General features: G+C 41.8%; 1 protein-coding gene across 1 annotated transcript; it reads left to right on the forward strand.

Moving 5' to 3' along the window:
- The first annotated feature begins 394 nt into the window (after positions 1-394).
- On the forward strand, positions 395-2,635 carry LOC311122693 (sentrin-specific protease 8-like). Its single transcript, XM_084197027.1, has 2 exons — positions 395-472; positions 979-2,635. The coding sequence occupies exon 2, from the start codon at positions 1,023-1,025 to the stop codon at positions 1,659-1,661; it is 639 nt and encodes a 212-aa protein (XP_084053153.1). The 5' UTR covers positions 395-472; positions 979-1,022; the 3' UTR covers positions 1,662-2,635.
- Positions 2,636-12,870: the final 10,235 nt, after the last annotated feature.

The raw sequence follows: 12,870 nt of genomic DNA on the forward strand, positions 1-12,870 counted from the left end.
ACTTTTAATTCCCTGGGTTTCCGAAAACAACTGCCTCTTCGTTCTTCTCTCCAAATTACTTCCCCCGAAAATAATCATCAAAATTCAGATCAGTCCCGAACAGTGACGCATATTTGTCCTATTTTCTTCTCTTCTTAAAATGTATTAAAAGCAGCCCTTCCTATCCCGGTGACGTTCGCAGAAACCTCTGCTGCCTTTCCCCCCCCTTGCTAATCAGTGCGCGCTCGCGCTACTTGATAGGCGGGGTCAAATAATCAGGGAGGGAGGGGATTGGATGTCCCGACTCATTCAGCGAATCACCCGCGTGGACACAGCGGGGCCCAAATGTCTCGGGGAAAGCCCACTTGCCCCGCAGTACTGTCGCAAAATGTTTACGGTAGTGGAGCAGTTCGTACCCGTTTACGTTTCTTACTGCAATGAGGAAAGAAGGTTGCATTTTTGATGGACCTTTGTAGTGAATGTGTCTTGTAAGGTATGTGAAATAAAATGTTTGTTTGTTTATTCATTTCGTACATCGTAAACGCACTGTGCATGCCAAACCCATTGGATTGGGAGTCAACACTAGCTAGCATAGCAAAACGCAATGCAGCAACCCTGCCAACTTTGACCAAAATAAGCTAGGCTTTTTTAGCTGTAACTAGTGTGTTGTTATAGGGGCTTTATAGCTCTAGTGTTAATTGTGAGATTGAAGATTATATCCAGTTGAAGTGTATTTCTTTTTGTAGGCATATTTTACTATGTCATAGATAATCAGCCTGCGAACATAGCTAATGTTAGCTATCTGGAAAGTGATTTCAGCACCTAGGCTATAGCTAACTAGTAGAAAATCTAATTTTTGTGTCTCATACACTCAACTAATGAATTAGCTAGCGCTCAGTCCTGAAAAATCTGACAAGATGACAGCTTGTGATTGTGTATAGTAGTCTTGCTTCATCTTTCACTTAATCTTCCCCAAACCGGTGCCTCCATGTTTTCCAGACTGACCCTGTCCAGCTGTTCGCCCCCACCCTGCCTTGGAGGGAATGGATCCCGTAGTGTTGAGCTACCAGGACAGCCTCCTACGGCGCTCTGATGTGGCCTTACTGGAGGGACCTCACTGGCTCAACGACCAGGTCATCGGCTTTGCCTTCGAGTACTTTGCCGCTGAGCTCTTCAAAGGTCTTGGCGAAGCGGCTATCTTCATCAGCCCAGAGGTCACCCAGTTCATCAAGTGTGCTGCCTGCCCGGAGGAACTAGCCCTGTTTCTGGAGCCGCTGGGGCTAGCTTCCCGGCGCTGGGTCTTCCTGGCCGTCAACGACAACTCCAACCAGACTGCCGGCGGCTCTCACTGGAGCCTGCTGCTGTTCTGCCGGGACGGCGGCCATTTTGCCCACTACGACTCACAGAGTGGCGGCAACTCACTTCACGCCCGGCGCATCGCCACAAAGCTGGAGCCCTTCCTGGGGTCGGGGAGGAAAGTGCCCTTTGTGGAGGAGCCCTGTCCTTCGCAGCAGAACAGCTATGACTGCGGCATGTATGTGATCTGTAACACAGAGGCGTTGTGTGAGAGGGCCAGAGTGGAGGGCTCGCCTCGCCTCCCTGTCCAGACCATCACCCCAGCCTACATCTCTCAGAAGAGGCTAGAGTGGAGCAGACTGATCCAGAGACTGGACAGAGATTGACCTGGGGAGCTATGTTCTCCTCCTCAGCACTTAGCTTGTCCTCAATGTTCTGAGAACAGGAGAGCCTCCAGGAGTTTTAAGGTCAATGAATGAATGCACTGGATCTACAATCACAAAGATATTGCATATCATAGTAAATGTAAAAGATTGAAGCCATGTTCCAATATTTCAGGCTTCATACAACAATTGGTGTCATATTTACTCCTTAAAAAGCCAGAACAACACATGTAGACACTGCACCTGCATGCCTATACAATAAATGGAATGTATTATCTATTTATCATATTCTTCACAAGGAGCAGGTTACAAATCAATTCAACGTTTATTTGTCACATGACAGAATACTACAGGCGTAAACCATCCAGCTAAATGTTTCCTCAACAGAGTTGAATATCAGAGGTACAAAATAGAAAGTCCAGAATAGGATTTTACAAAAAGCACGTAAACAACACTAGGTCAGTTTTTTTTTTTTTACACGAGAAATGGACATCTTGAAAAGAACGACATGTTTTCTCTTCACTGCATTTCCTTTGATCTTGTTAAGAAAATGTGGAAATTGTTTACAATGATTATTGCTCAGGTTTGCTGTAAATGAATCTGAATTGACATGAATAATGTATCTTTAGTATGTTAAATATACAATAACCTCACAATGAAGAAATGTTTGGATGCAATTATACCTGTTGATCATGGTCAAATGTTGGTTGTAAGGCGGCATCAGTTCCATGATCCTCTCCGTTTACTAAACCTGCAACTGAAACCTAGTCCTTATCTTAGTAAACCATTAACATTCACACAGTATCTTCATGATACACTTCCAACAAACAAAGCAAGGAACATGAAAGTGCCATATCTTATATATGAGATTATATGCATATAATGAGATAAATAAATATAATGTTGAAAGTGTTACAGTATTTTGGATGATAATAAAGCAGCAAATATGAAATCAATAAACAGACCAATTTAGTTACACTTTGTGTCAGAAGCATGCAGTCAAATACATTATTCAAAATCAACTAAGTATATGAATAATGAATTAATGTAGTAATGACATCAATTATTTATTCATTTATTCATTACTGGCTGAGGCAATGATGAACACCTGAAGAATAGAAAACCATGAAATCCTGGAATTAATCACAAGGTCCCGGTAATTACATTCCTTTATTAGTCCCATTTACGTCTCTATTCAATCCGTATCGCTGAAGCGTTACAGATTGTGCGATAGAAATGTAAAGGTCATTTCCGATTGAGCCGACCTATGCAGCGTTTACCGTGAATGCAGTCTCCGCCAACGCGGGATCATTGCCTTTAAATTTAAATTGGGCTTTAGCGCTGAATTTCCGCGATACAGATTGAGTAGAGCCGTAAGTCTATTTTTGTAGTGTACATTTTCTATCCATTGTAGTGTAATTAAAAGGACTGTTTGTAATGTAATAGTAGTGTAATTAAAATGACTGTTTGTAATGTAATAGTAGTGTAACTAAAAGGACTGATTGTAATGTAATAGTAGTGTAATTAAAGGACTGTTTGTAGTGTAGTGTAATAGTAGTGTAATTAAAGGACTGTTTGTAGTGTAGTGTAATAGTAGTGAAATTAAAGGACTGTTTGTAGTGTAGTGTAATAGTAGTGTAATTAAAGGACTGTTTGTAGTGTAGTGTAATAGTAGTGAAATTAAAGGACTGTTTGTAGTGTAGTGTAATAGTAGTGTAATTAAAGGACTGTTTGTAGTGTAGTGTAATAGTAGTGAAATTAAAGGACTGTTTGTAGTGTAGTGTAATAGTAGTGAAATTAAAGGACTGTTTGTAGTGTAGTGTAATAGTGGTGTAATTAAAGGACTGTTTGTAGTGTAATAGTAGTGTAATTAAAGGACTGTTTGAAGTGTAGTGTAATAGTAGTGTAATTAAAGGACTGTTTGTAGTGTAGTGTAATAGTAGTGTAATTAAAGGACTGTTTGTAGTGTAGTGTAATAGTAGTGTAATTAAAGGACTGTTTGTAGTGTAGTGTAATAGTAGTGAAATTAAAGGACTGTTTGTAGTGTAGTGTAATAGTAGTGTAATTAAAGGACTGTTTGTAGTGTAGTGTAATAGTGGTGTAATTAAAGGACTGTTTGTAGTGTAATAGTAGTGTAATTAAAGGACTGTTTGTAGTGTAGTGTAATAGTAGTGTAATTAAAGGACTGTTTGTAGTGTAGTGTAATAGTAGTGAAATTAAAGGACTGTTTGTAGTGTAGTGTAATAGTAGTGAAATTAAAGGACTGTTTGTAGTGTAATAGTAGTGTAATTAAAAGGACTGTTTGTAGTGTAATAGTAGTGAAATTAAAGGACTGTTTGTAGTGTAGTGTAATAGTAGTGTAATTAAAGGACTGTTTGTAGTGTAGTGTAATAGTAGTGTAATTAAAGGACTGTTTGTAGTGTAGTGTAATAGTAGTGTAATTAAAGGACTGTTTGTAGTGTAATAGTAGTGTAATTAAAGGACTGTTTGTAGTGCAGTGTAATAGTAGTGTAATTAAAGGACTGTTTGTAGTGTAGTGTAATAGTAGTGTAATTAAAGGACTGTTTGTAGTGTAGTGTAATAGTAGTGAAATTAAAGGACTGTTTGTAGTGTAGTGTAATAGTAGTGTAATTAAAGGACTGTTTGTAGTGTAGTGTAATAGTGGTGTAATTAAAGGACTGTTTGTAGTGTAATAGTAGTGTAATTAAAGGACTGTTTGTAGTGTAGTGTAATAGTAGTGTAATTAAAGGACTGTTTGTAGTGTAGTGTAATAGTAGTGAAATTAAAGGACTGTTTGTAGTGTAGTGTAATAGTAGTGAAATTAAAGGACTGTTTGTAGTGTAGTGTAATAGTAGTGTAATTAAAGGACTGTTTGTAGTGTAGTGTAATAGTAGTGTAATTAAAGGACTGTTTGTAGTGTAATAGTAGTGAAATTAAAGGACTGTTTGTAGTGTAGTGTAATAGTAGTGTAATTAAAGGACTGTTTGTAGTGTAGTGTAATAGTAGTGTAATTAAAGGACTGTTTGTAGTGTAATAGTGGTGTAATTAAAGGACTGTTTGTAGTGTAGTGTAATAGTAGTGAAATTAAAGGACTGTTTGTAGTGTAGTGTAATAGTAGTGTAATTAAAGGACTGTTTGTAGTGTAGTGTAATAGTAGTGTAATTAAAGGACTGTTTGTAGTGTAGTGTAATAGTAGTGTAATTAAAGGACTGTTTGTAGTGTAATAGTAGTGAAATTAAAGGACTGTTTGTAGTGTAGTGTAATAGTAGTGTAATTAAAGGACTGTTTGTAGTGTAGTGTAATAGTAGTGTAATTAAAGGACTGTTTGTAGTGTAATAGTGGTGTAATTAAAGGACTGTTTGTAGTGTAGTGTAATAGTAGTGTAATTAAAGGACTGTTTGTAGTGTAATAGTGGTGTAATTAAAGGACTGTTTGTAGTGTAGTGTAATAGTAGTGAAATTAAAGGACTGTTTGTAGTGTAGTGTAATAGTAGTGTAATTAAAGGACTGTTTGTAGTGTAGTGTAATAGTAGTGTAATTAAAGGACTGTTTGTAGTGCAGTGTAATAGTAGTGTAATTAAAGGACTGTTTGTAGTGTAGTGTAATAGTAGTGTAATTAAAGGACTGTTTGTAGTGTAGTGTAATAGTAGTGAAATTAAAGGACTGTTTGTAGTGTAGTGTAATAGTAGTGTAATTAAAGGACTGTTTGTAGTGTAGTGTAATAGTAGTGTAATTAAAGGACTGTTTGTAGTGTAATAGTAGTGTAATTAAAGGACTGTTTGTAGTGTAGTGTAATAGTAGTGAAATTAAAGGACTGTTTGTAGTGTAATAGTAGTGTAATTAAAGGACTGTTTGTAGTGTAATAGTAGTGTAATTAAAAGACTGTAGTGTAATAGTAGTGTAATTAAAAGACTGTAGTGTAATAGTAGTGTAATTAAAAGGACTGTTGCCTGACATTTGGCGTTCTGACTGGAAATAGGCCTGTCCTCTTACCTCCTCCACACTCCATGTAGGTCTGAATGAATTGGACAGATACAACCATCAACACACATGCTTCAACTTTCCCTCTGATCTACACAGGTGCTTAGGGTGAAGTAGAGGGTTGTTTCTAGGTAGACCTAGATTTCCCTTCCAACGGGCCTGCAGAGGCTTGCAGCCAGACATCACAAACAGTATTATTACACAACTCCTCAGGCTATATCCATTTGGGGATACAATACATAAACATCCCTACAGGCAGACTGAATCTACAGTACAGCGTTGAGAATGGGTCCCTATAGTGATCATTCCTGACCTCCACCTATTCTGAAAGCCTTCACTCAGTCAACCCAGACTCTATGTTAAAGCCCAAGGCTATGGGAAACAGTCAAGAATAAGAAAGGGCTATTCTTTTCCACAAATGTATCTGACTGTCCATATTTATAGGTGAGCGCGATGGTATCAGTTTTAGACGGGCGCACCTTGTCAGCGGGGACGGCCATGATGCAGATAGCCCGGAGATGATCCACTGCAGGCTTCTGGTGGAGTGAACATGACATTCCACAGACGCCTCACACGTCATAATACTACAGTCAGCCTATGGAGGCTCTAGTCCACGGTCATCACAGCTGTGCTGTTAATCAGTACCCACATACAGTGCTTTCAGAAAGTATTCACATTCCTTGAGATTTTGTGTCACTGGCCTACACACAATACCCCATAATGTCAAAGTGGAATAATGTTTTTAGACATTTTTACAAATAAATTAAAAATGAAAAGCTTAAATGTCAATAAGTATTCAACCCATTGGCTATGGCAAGCCTAAATAAGTTCAGGAATAAACATTTGCTTAACAAGTCACATAATAAGTTGCATGGGCTCACTCTGTGTGCAATAATAGTGTTTAACATGATTTTTTAATGACTACCTCATCTCTGGACCCCACACATACAATTATCTGTAAGGTCCCTCAGTCGAGCAGTGAATTTCAAACACAGATTCAACCAAGACCAGGGAGGTTTTCCAATGGCTCGCAAAGGAGGGCACCTATTGGTAGATGAGTAAACTATTTTTTTTTTAAACAGACATTGAATATCCCTTTGAGCATGGTGAAGTTATTTATTACGCTTTGGATGGTGTATCAATACACCCAGTCACTATGAAGATAAAGGCATCCTTCCTAACTCAGTTGCCAGAGAGGAAGGAAACCGCTCAGGGATTTTGTGACATTAAAACAGTTACAGAGTTTAATGGCTGTGATGGGAGAAAATGGAGGATGGATCAACAACATTGTAGTTACTCCACAATACTAACCTAAATGACAGAGTGAAAAGAAGGAAGCCTGTACAGAATTGTTTTTCTCCAAAATATGCATCCTGTTTGCAATAAGGCACTAAAGTAAAACTGCAAAAAATGTGGCAAAGAAATTCACTTTATGTCCTGAATACAAAGCGTTATGTTTGGGACAAATCCAACACAATACATCACTGAGTACCACTCTTCATATTTTCAAGCATGGTTGTGGCTGCATCATGTTATGGGTATGCTTGTCATCGCCAAGGGATTTCTTTTAGCATGAAAATAAACTAAATAAAGCTAAACACAGGCAAAATCCTAGAGGAAAACCTGGTTCAGTCTGCTTTCCAACAGACACTGGGAAACAAATTCACCTTTCAGCAGGACAATAACCTAAAACATAAAAGGCCAAATACACACTGGAGTTGCTTACCAAGATGAAATTGAATGTACCTGAGTGGCCGAGTTACAATTTTGACTTAAATTGGCATGAAAATCTATGGCAAGACTTGAAAATGGCTGTCTAGCAATGATCAACAACCAACTTGACAGAGCTTGAAGAATTTTAAAAAGAATAATGTGCAAATATTATACAATCCGGCCTCCCGAGTGGCGCAGCGGTCTAAGGCACTGCATCGCAGTGCTTGAGGCGTCACTACAGACCCGGGTTCGATCCCAGGCTGTGTCACAGCCGGCCGTGACCGGGAGACCCATGAGGCGGCGCACAATTGGCCAGTGTCGTCCGCGTTAGGGGAGGGTTTGGCCGGCCGGGATTTCCTTGTCCCATCACGCACTTGCGACTCCTTGTGGCGGGCCGGGCGCCTGCCAGCTGACTTTGGTCGCCAGCTTGACGGTGTTTCCTCCGACACATTGGTGCGGCTGGCTTCCGGGTTAAGCGAGCAGTGTGTCAAGAAGCAGTGCGGCTTGGCAGGGTCGTGTTTCGAAGGACACATGGCTCTCGACCTTCGCCTATCCCAAGTCCGTAGGGGAGTTGCAGCGATGGGACAAGACTGTAACTACCAATTGGATATCACGAAAAAGGAGTAAAAAGTACAAATATATATACAGTATGTTGTACAATCCAGGTGTGCAAAGCTCTTAGACTTACCCAGAAAGACTCACAGTTGTAATCGCTGCCAAAGGTGATTCTAACATGTATTGACTCAGGGGTGTGAATACTTATGTAAATTAGATATTTCTGTATTTCATTTTCCAAAAATTTGCTAACATTTCTAAAAACATGTTTTCACTGTCATTATGGGGTATTGGGTGTAGATGGGTGAGAAAAAAATCTAATGAATCCATTTTGAATTCAGGCTGTAACACAACAAAATGTGGAATAAGTCGAGGGGTATGAATACTTTCTGAAGGCATTGTATAGTTAAGCAATAAAGCCCGGGGGGGTGTGGTATATGGACAATAAACCACGGCAAAGGGCTGTTCTTATGCACGACGCAACGCGTTTGTGCCTGAATACAGCCCTTAGCCGTGGTCTACCTGTATTGGCCATATATAACAAACTCCTGAGGTGCCTTAATACTTTTATAATCTAGTTACCAACGTAATTAGAGCAGTAAAAATACATGTTTTGTCATACCCGTGGTATACGGGCTGTCAGCCAATCAGCATTCAGGGCTTGAAATAGCCAGTTTATAGGACAAAACCAACACCCAGCAGCTCCAAGAGGGCTTTTCAATGCTGACGTCATAATGTATAGCTCTTTTCACTTTGGTAGTTTCCAGTTACTGCTAAGGAGTATTGGTGTCTCTGAGGGGTCTTTGGCCTGGTTTGCTAACTACCTCTCTCAAAGAGTGCAGTGTATAAAGTCAGAACATCTGCTGTCTCAGCAACTGCCTGTCACCAAGGGAGTACCCCAAGGCTCGATCCTAGGCCCCACGCTCTTCTCAATTTACATCAACAACATAGCTCAGGCAGTAGGAAGCTCTCTCATCCATTTATATACAGATGATACATTCTTATACTCAGCTGGCCCCCGGATTTTGTGATAAATGCTCTACAACAAAGCTTTCTTAGTGTCCAACAAGCTTTCTCTGCCCTTAACCTTGTTCGGTAAGAAGAATGCCCCTCTCCCCACCGGTGTGATTACTACCTCTGAGGGTTAAGAGCTTGAGGTAGTCACCTCATACTGTCACAATCTGTTAAAGGTCCCCAAAGCACACACATCCCTGGGTTGCTCCTCTTTTCAGTTCACTGCAGTGAGCGACTGGAACGAGCTGCAAAAAGCACTCAAACTAGACAGTTTTATTTATCTCTTCATTCAAAGACTCAATCATGGACACTCTTACTGACACGTGTGGCTGCTTCGCATAATGTATTGTTGTCTCTACCGTCTTGCCCTTGATGCTGTTGTCTGTGCCCAGTAATATTTGTACCATGTTTTGTGCTGCTACCATGTTGTGCTGCTACCATGTTGTGCTGCTGCCATGTTGTGTTGCTACCATGTTGTTGTCATGTGTTGCTACCATGCTGTGTTGTTGTCTTCGGTCTCTCTTTATGTAGTGTTGTGGTGTCTCTCTTGTCGTGATGTGTGTTTTGTCCTACATAAAACAAATATATCCCAGCCCCCGTCCCTGCAGGAGGCCTTTTGCCTTTTGGTAGGCCGTCATTGTAAATAAGAATGTCTTCTTAACTGACTTCTCTAGTTAAATAAAGGTTAAATAAAAATAATAATAAAACAAAATATATGAAAATAGGGAATAGGGTGTCATTTGAGACGTAACTGTTTAAACCACTGTCTGTTGTGCCATGCACTTCAGAATGGGCGAGAGAGACGGGCACTGCCATGACATCGTTGGCCGAGGGCCCCGTTGCTCTGAGATTTGCTCCACTTGGCGCCGTGCCACCATGGAGACAGTCTCCCGCCTCTGGCGTCATGTGCCCGTCCACACCCGACGGTCATATTTCACCAGGAGTGCCTAGCTGCCCAGATAGACAATCCCATTAAGGTTTACTACTGTCCCCATAAACCACACAAGAGTGGGACCACTCGCCGCCTTGGCAGGCAAACTCCATTAGAGAAATAGAGCGCTGCAGAGTAACACACAACAAAGGAGGGTAGGGAAGATTTTACATGTGAATAAGTGAGTGATTTTAACCACGCATTCATTCTCCAAAAACAGTGAAAGTACCCATCTGAAAGGAAACAGGACAGTTGTTTAGAGACCTGCTGCCAGCATTGCATGGGTAATGCCCTCTGTCATGGCATTGAGTACATGTTGGCCGTGGAGAATGCCAAGATAAAGCACACAGGCAGATGTTTTCCAATCCCATGTGATACGGTTCTGTAGACCTGGCTGAGGGTGATATGCTTATGAGCCAGGGTTGAATCTGCCCTACATGGAGCTCACCAATACCCTCTCATCATGAGAACGCTCACCAGAGGGTACCAAGCCTGCCTCTCTGCTACGGCCAAGGCTTTGTACACACAACAAACACTCATATGAGGTGTAACCCCCCCCCCCCCCCCCACACACACACACACACACACTGTTCCATTTACTGGGTTCATTTACCTGGTCTGTTTCTCAGCACTGTATGTTATCATGGCTGTTTGGGAGTTCTTCCTATGAGCTGAGATTCCCCTGTAGCATCTTAGGTGTTTCACATTATCTGTTTTTAGAGGTCAGTCAGGATGGGCACACACACACGCACGCACGCACGCACGCACGCACGCACACACACACACACACACACACACACACACACACACACACACACACACACACACACACACACACACATATGCCCACATGCACTCACACACACACACACATCTGAAACCAACTACAACAACCTGAAACCATTTGAGATCCATTTACAACAAAATGTGTGCAAATAACATTTAATTGAGAACAAGCACCATCCTTTCCTGTGCGTGAAAACATCCAGAAAATGTAGGTTGCCAGGTGTGTTCTGTTATTACTGAATTTGGTCCAACGTCTACGGTTCAAGCAAGACAACGTTTTTAAATTTCAAATCAGCGTATAATAATCCATTCAGATGTTTATGCTCTTCATCCTCAACATCTATGACATTTTTTCAAGGAGAGACTGAGCGATCTGCACAGAAACTAGACCCTTCATCTCCATATTTAACCTCTTGGAGGACGCCGTTAGCACAGTGGTAGTATGTCATAGTATGGAACTGTTGGTCGCACCATACTGGGACAGCAAGAACTTACACACACTAGCTGGCTGTTTGACCCAGAGGCACAGTATAGACATCAACAAGCTGTCTGTGTCGTTCTAGACGGCTATGGAGACACATGCTGCTTTTCCACTGTAACACCAGCGTTACACTAGCGTATACACCCTCATGTTATACTAGGGATATTGTGTTTCCATAGCTAGGGCTGACAGTGAGGACTTGTTAAGAGCAGAATCAACAACCTCTGCATCATCGAAACAGTAGCTTTGTGAGACGGTGTTAAAGTCCACAGTTAGCCATTGTTATGTAGCTGAAAAGTACCAGTGGCCCGACTTTGGCCCCAAGTGAGAGCAGGTCCGCCCGGAGCCATGGCCCGGTGAGACATCGGTGCCGGCCCGCGTAGATGGAAACAGAAAAATCCTGCATGGAAGTGCGCCAAGAGTGAGTTTTTGTATTTGTATTTATTATAGATCCCATTAGCTGCTGCCAAGGCAGCAGCTACTCTTCCAGGGGTCCAGCAAAATTAAGGCAGTTATACCATTTTATAAACATTACAACACATTCACAACAGATTTCACAACACACCAAGTGTGTGCCCTCAGGCCTCTACTCCACTACCACATATCTACAACACAAAATCCATGTGTATGTGTGTGTATAGTGCGTATGTTATCGTGTGTGTGTATGCATGTGTCTGTGCCTGTGTTTGTGTTGCTTCACAGTACCATAAGGTGTATTTTTATCTGTTTTTTCAATCTAATTTTACTGCTTGCATGAGTTACTTGACGTGGAATAGAGTTCCATACAGTCGTGGCTCTATGTAGTACTGTGCGCCTCCCATAGTTTGTTCTGGACTTGGGGACTGTGAAGAGACCTCTGGTGGCATGTCTTGTGGGGTATGCATGGTGTCTGAGCTGTGTGCCAGTAGTTCAAACAGACAGCTCGGTGCATTCAACATGTCAATACCTCTCACAAATACAAGTATTGATGAAGTCAATCTCTCCTCCACTTCGAGCCAGGAGAGATTGGCATGCATATTATTAATGTTAGCTCTCTGTGTACATCCAAGGGCCAGCCGTGCTACCCTGTTCTGAGCCAATTGCAATTTTCCTAAGTCCCTCTTTGTGGCACCTGACCACACGACTCAACAGTAGTCCAGGTGCGACAAAACTAGGGCCTGCCTTGTTGATAGTGTTGTTAAGAAGGCAGAGCAGCGCTTTATTATGGACAGATTTCTCCCCATCTTAGCTGCTGTTGTATCAATATGTTTTGACCATGACAGTTTACAATCCAGGGTTACTCCAAGCAGTTCAGTCAGCTCCACTTGGTCAGCAGTCGTGTCCAGTTCCAGTCCCTCTGGGTGTGATAGTGTAGTGTTGAGTAGGCCAGCCAGTGCTCTGGAGCAAGAGCACCCACCCCTAATGCTCTTTCCCTGTAAACACTCACTAGCATCGCCGTTAGCAACAGGGAGAACATGGATATAGCATTAGCACATTTTGGAAGATTGGATGTTCCTCCATCTCCAGGTATTGGTCTAGTTCTGCTCTCAGTAGTATAGAGGTGGGTTTAGGAAGGGTAGAAGGATTACTTTATCCTATCCCAGGTATTCCTTAAAGAGGTGGGGTTTCAAATGTCTCCGGAAGGTGGTGAGCGACTCCGCTGTCCTGGCGTCGTGAGGGAGCTTGTTCCACCATTGGGGTGCCAGAGCAGCGAACAGTTTTGACTGGGCTGAGCGGGAGCTATGCTTCCGCAGAGGAAGGGGAGCCAGCAGG

This window comes from Coregonus lavaretus, assembly GCF_964263955.1.
Source record: "Coregonus lavaretus genome assembly, contig: HAP1_SCAFFOLD_2443, whole genome shotgun sequence".
Lineage (NCBI taxonomy): Eukaryota > Metazoa > Chordata > Actinopteri > Salmoniformes > Salmonidae > Coregonus > Coregonus lavaretus.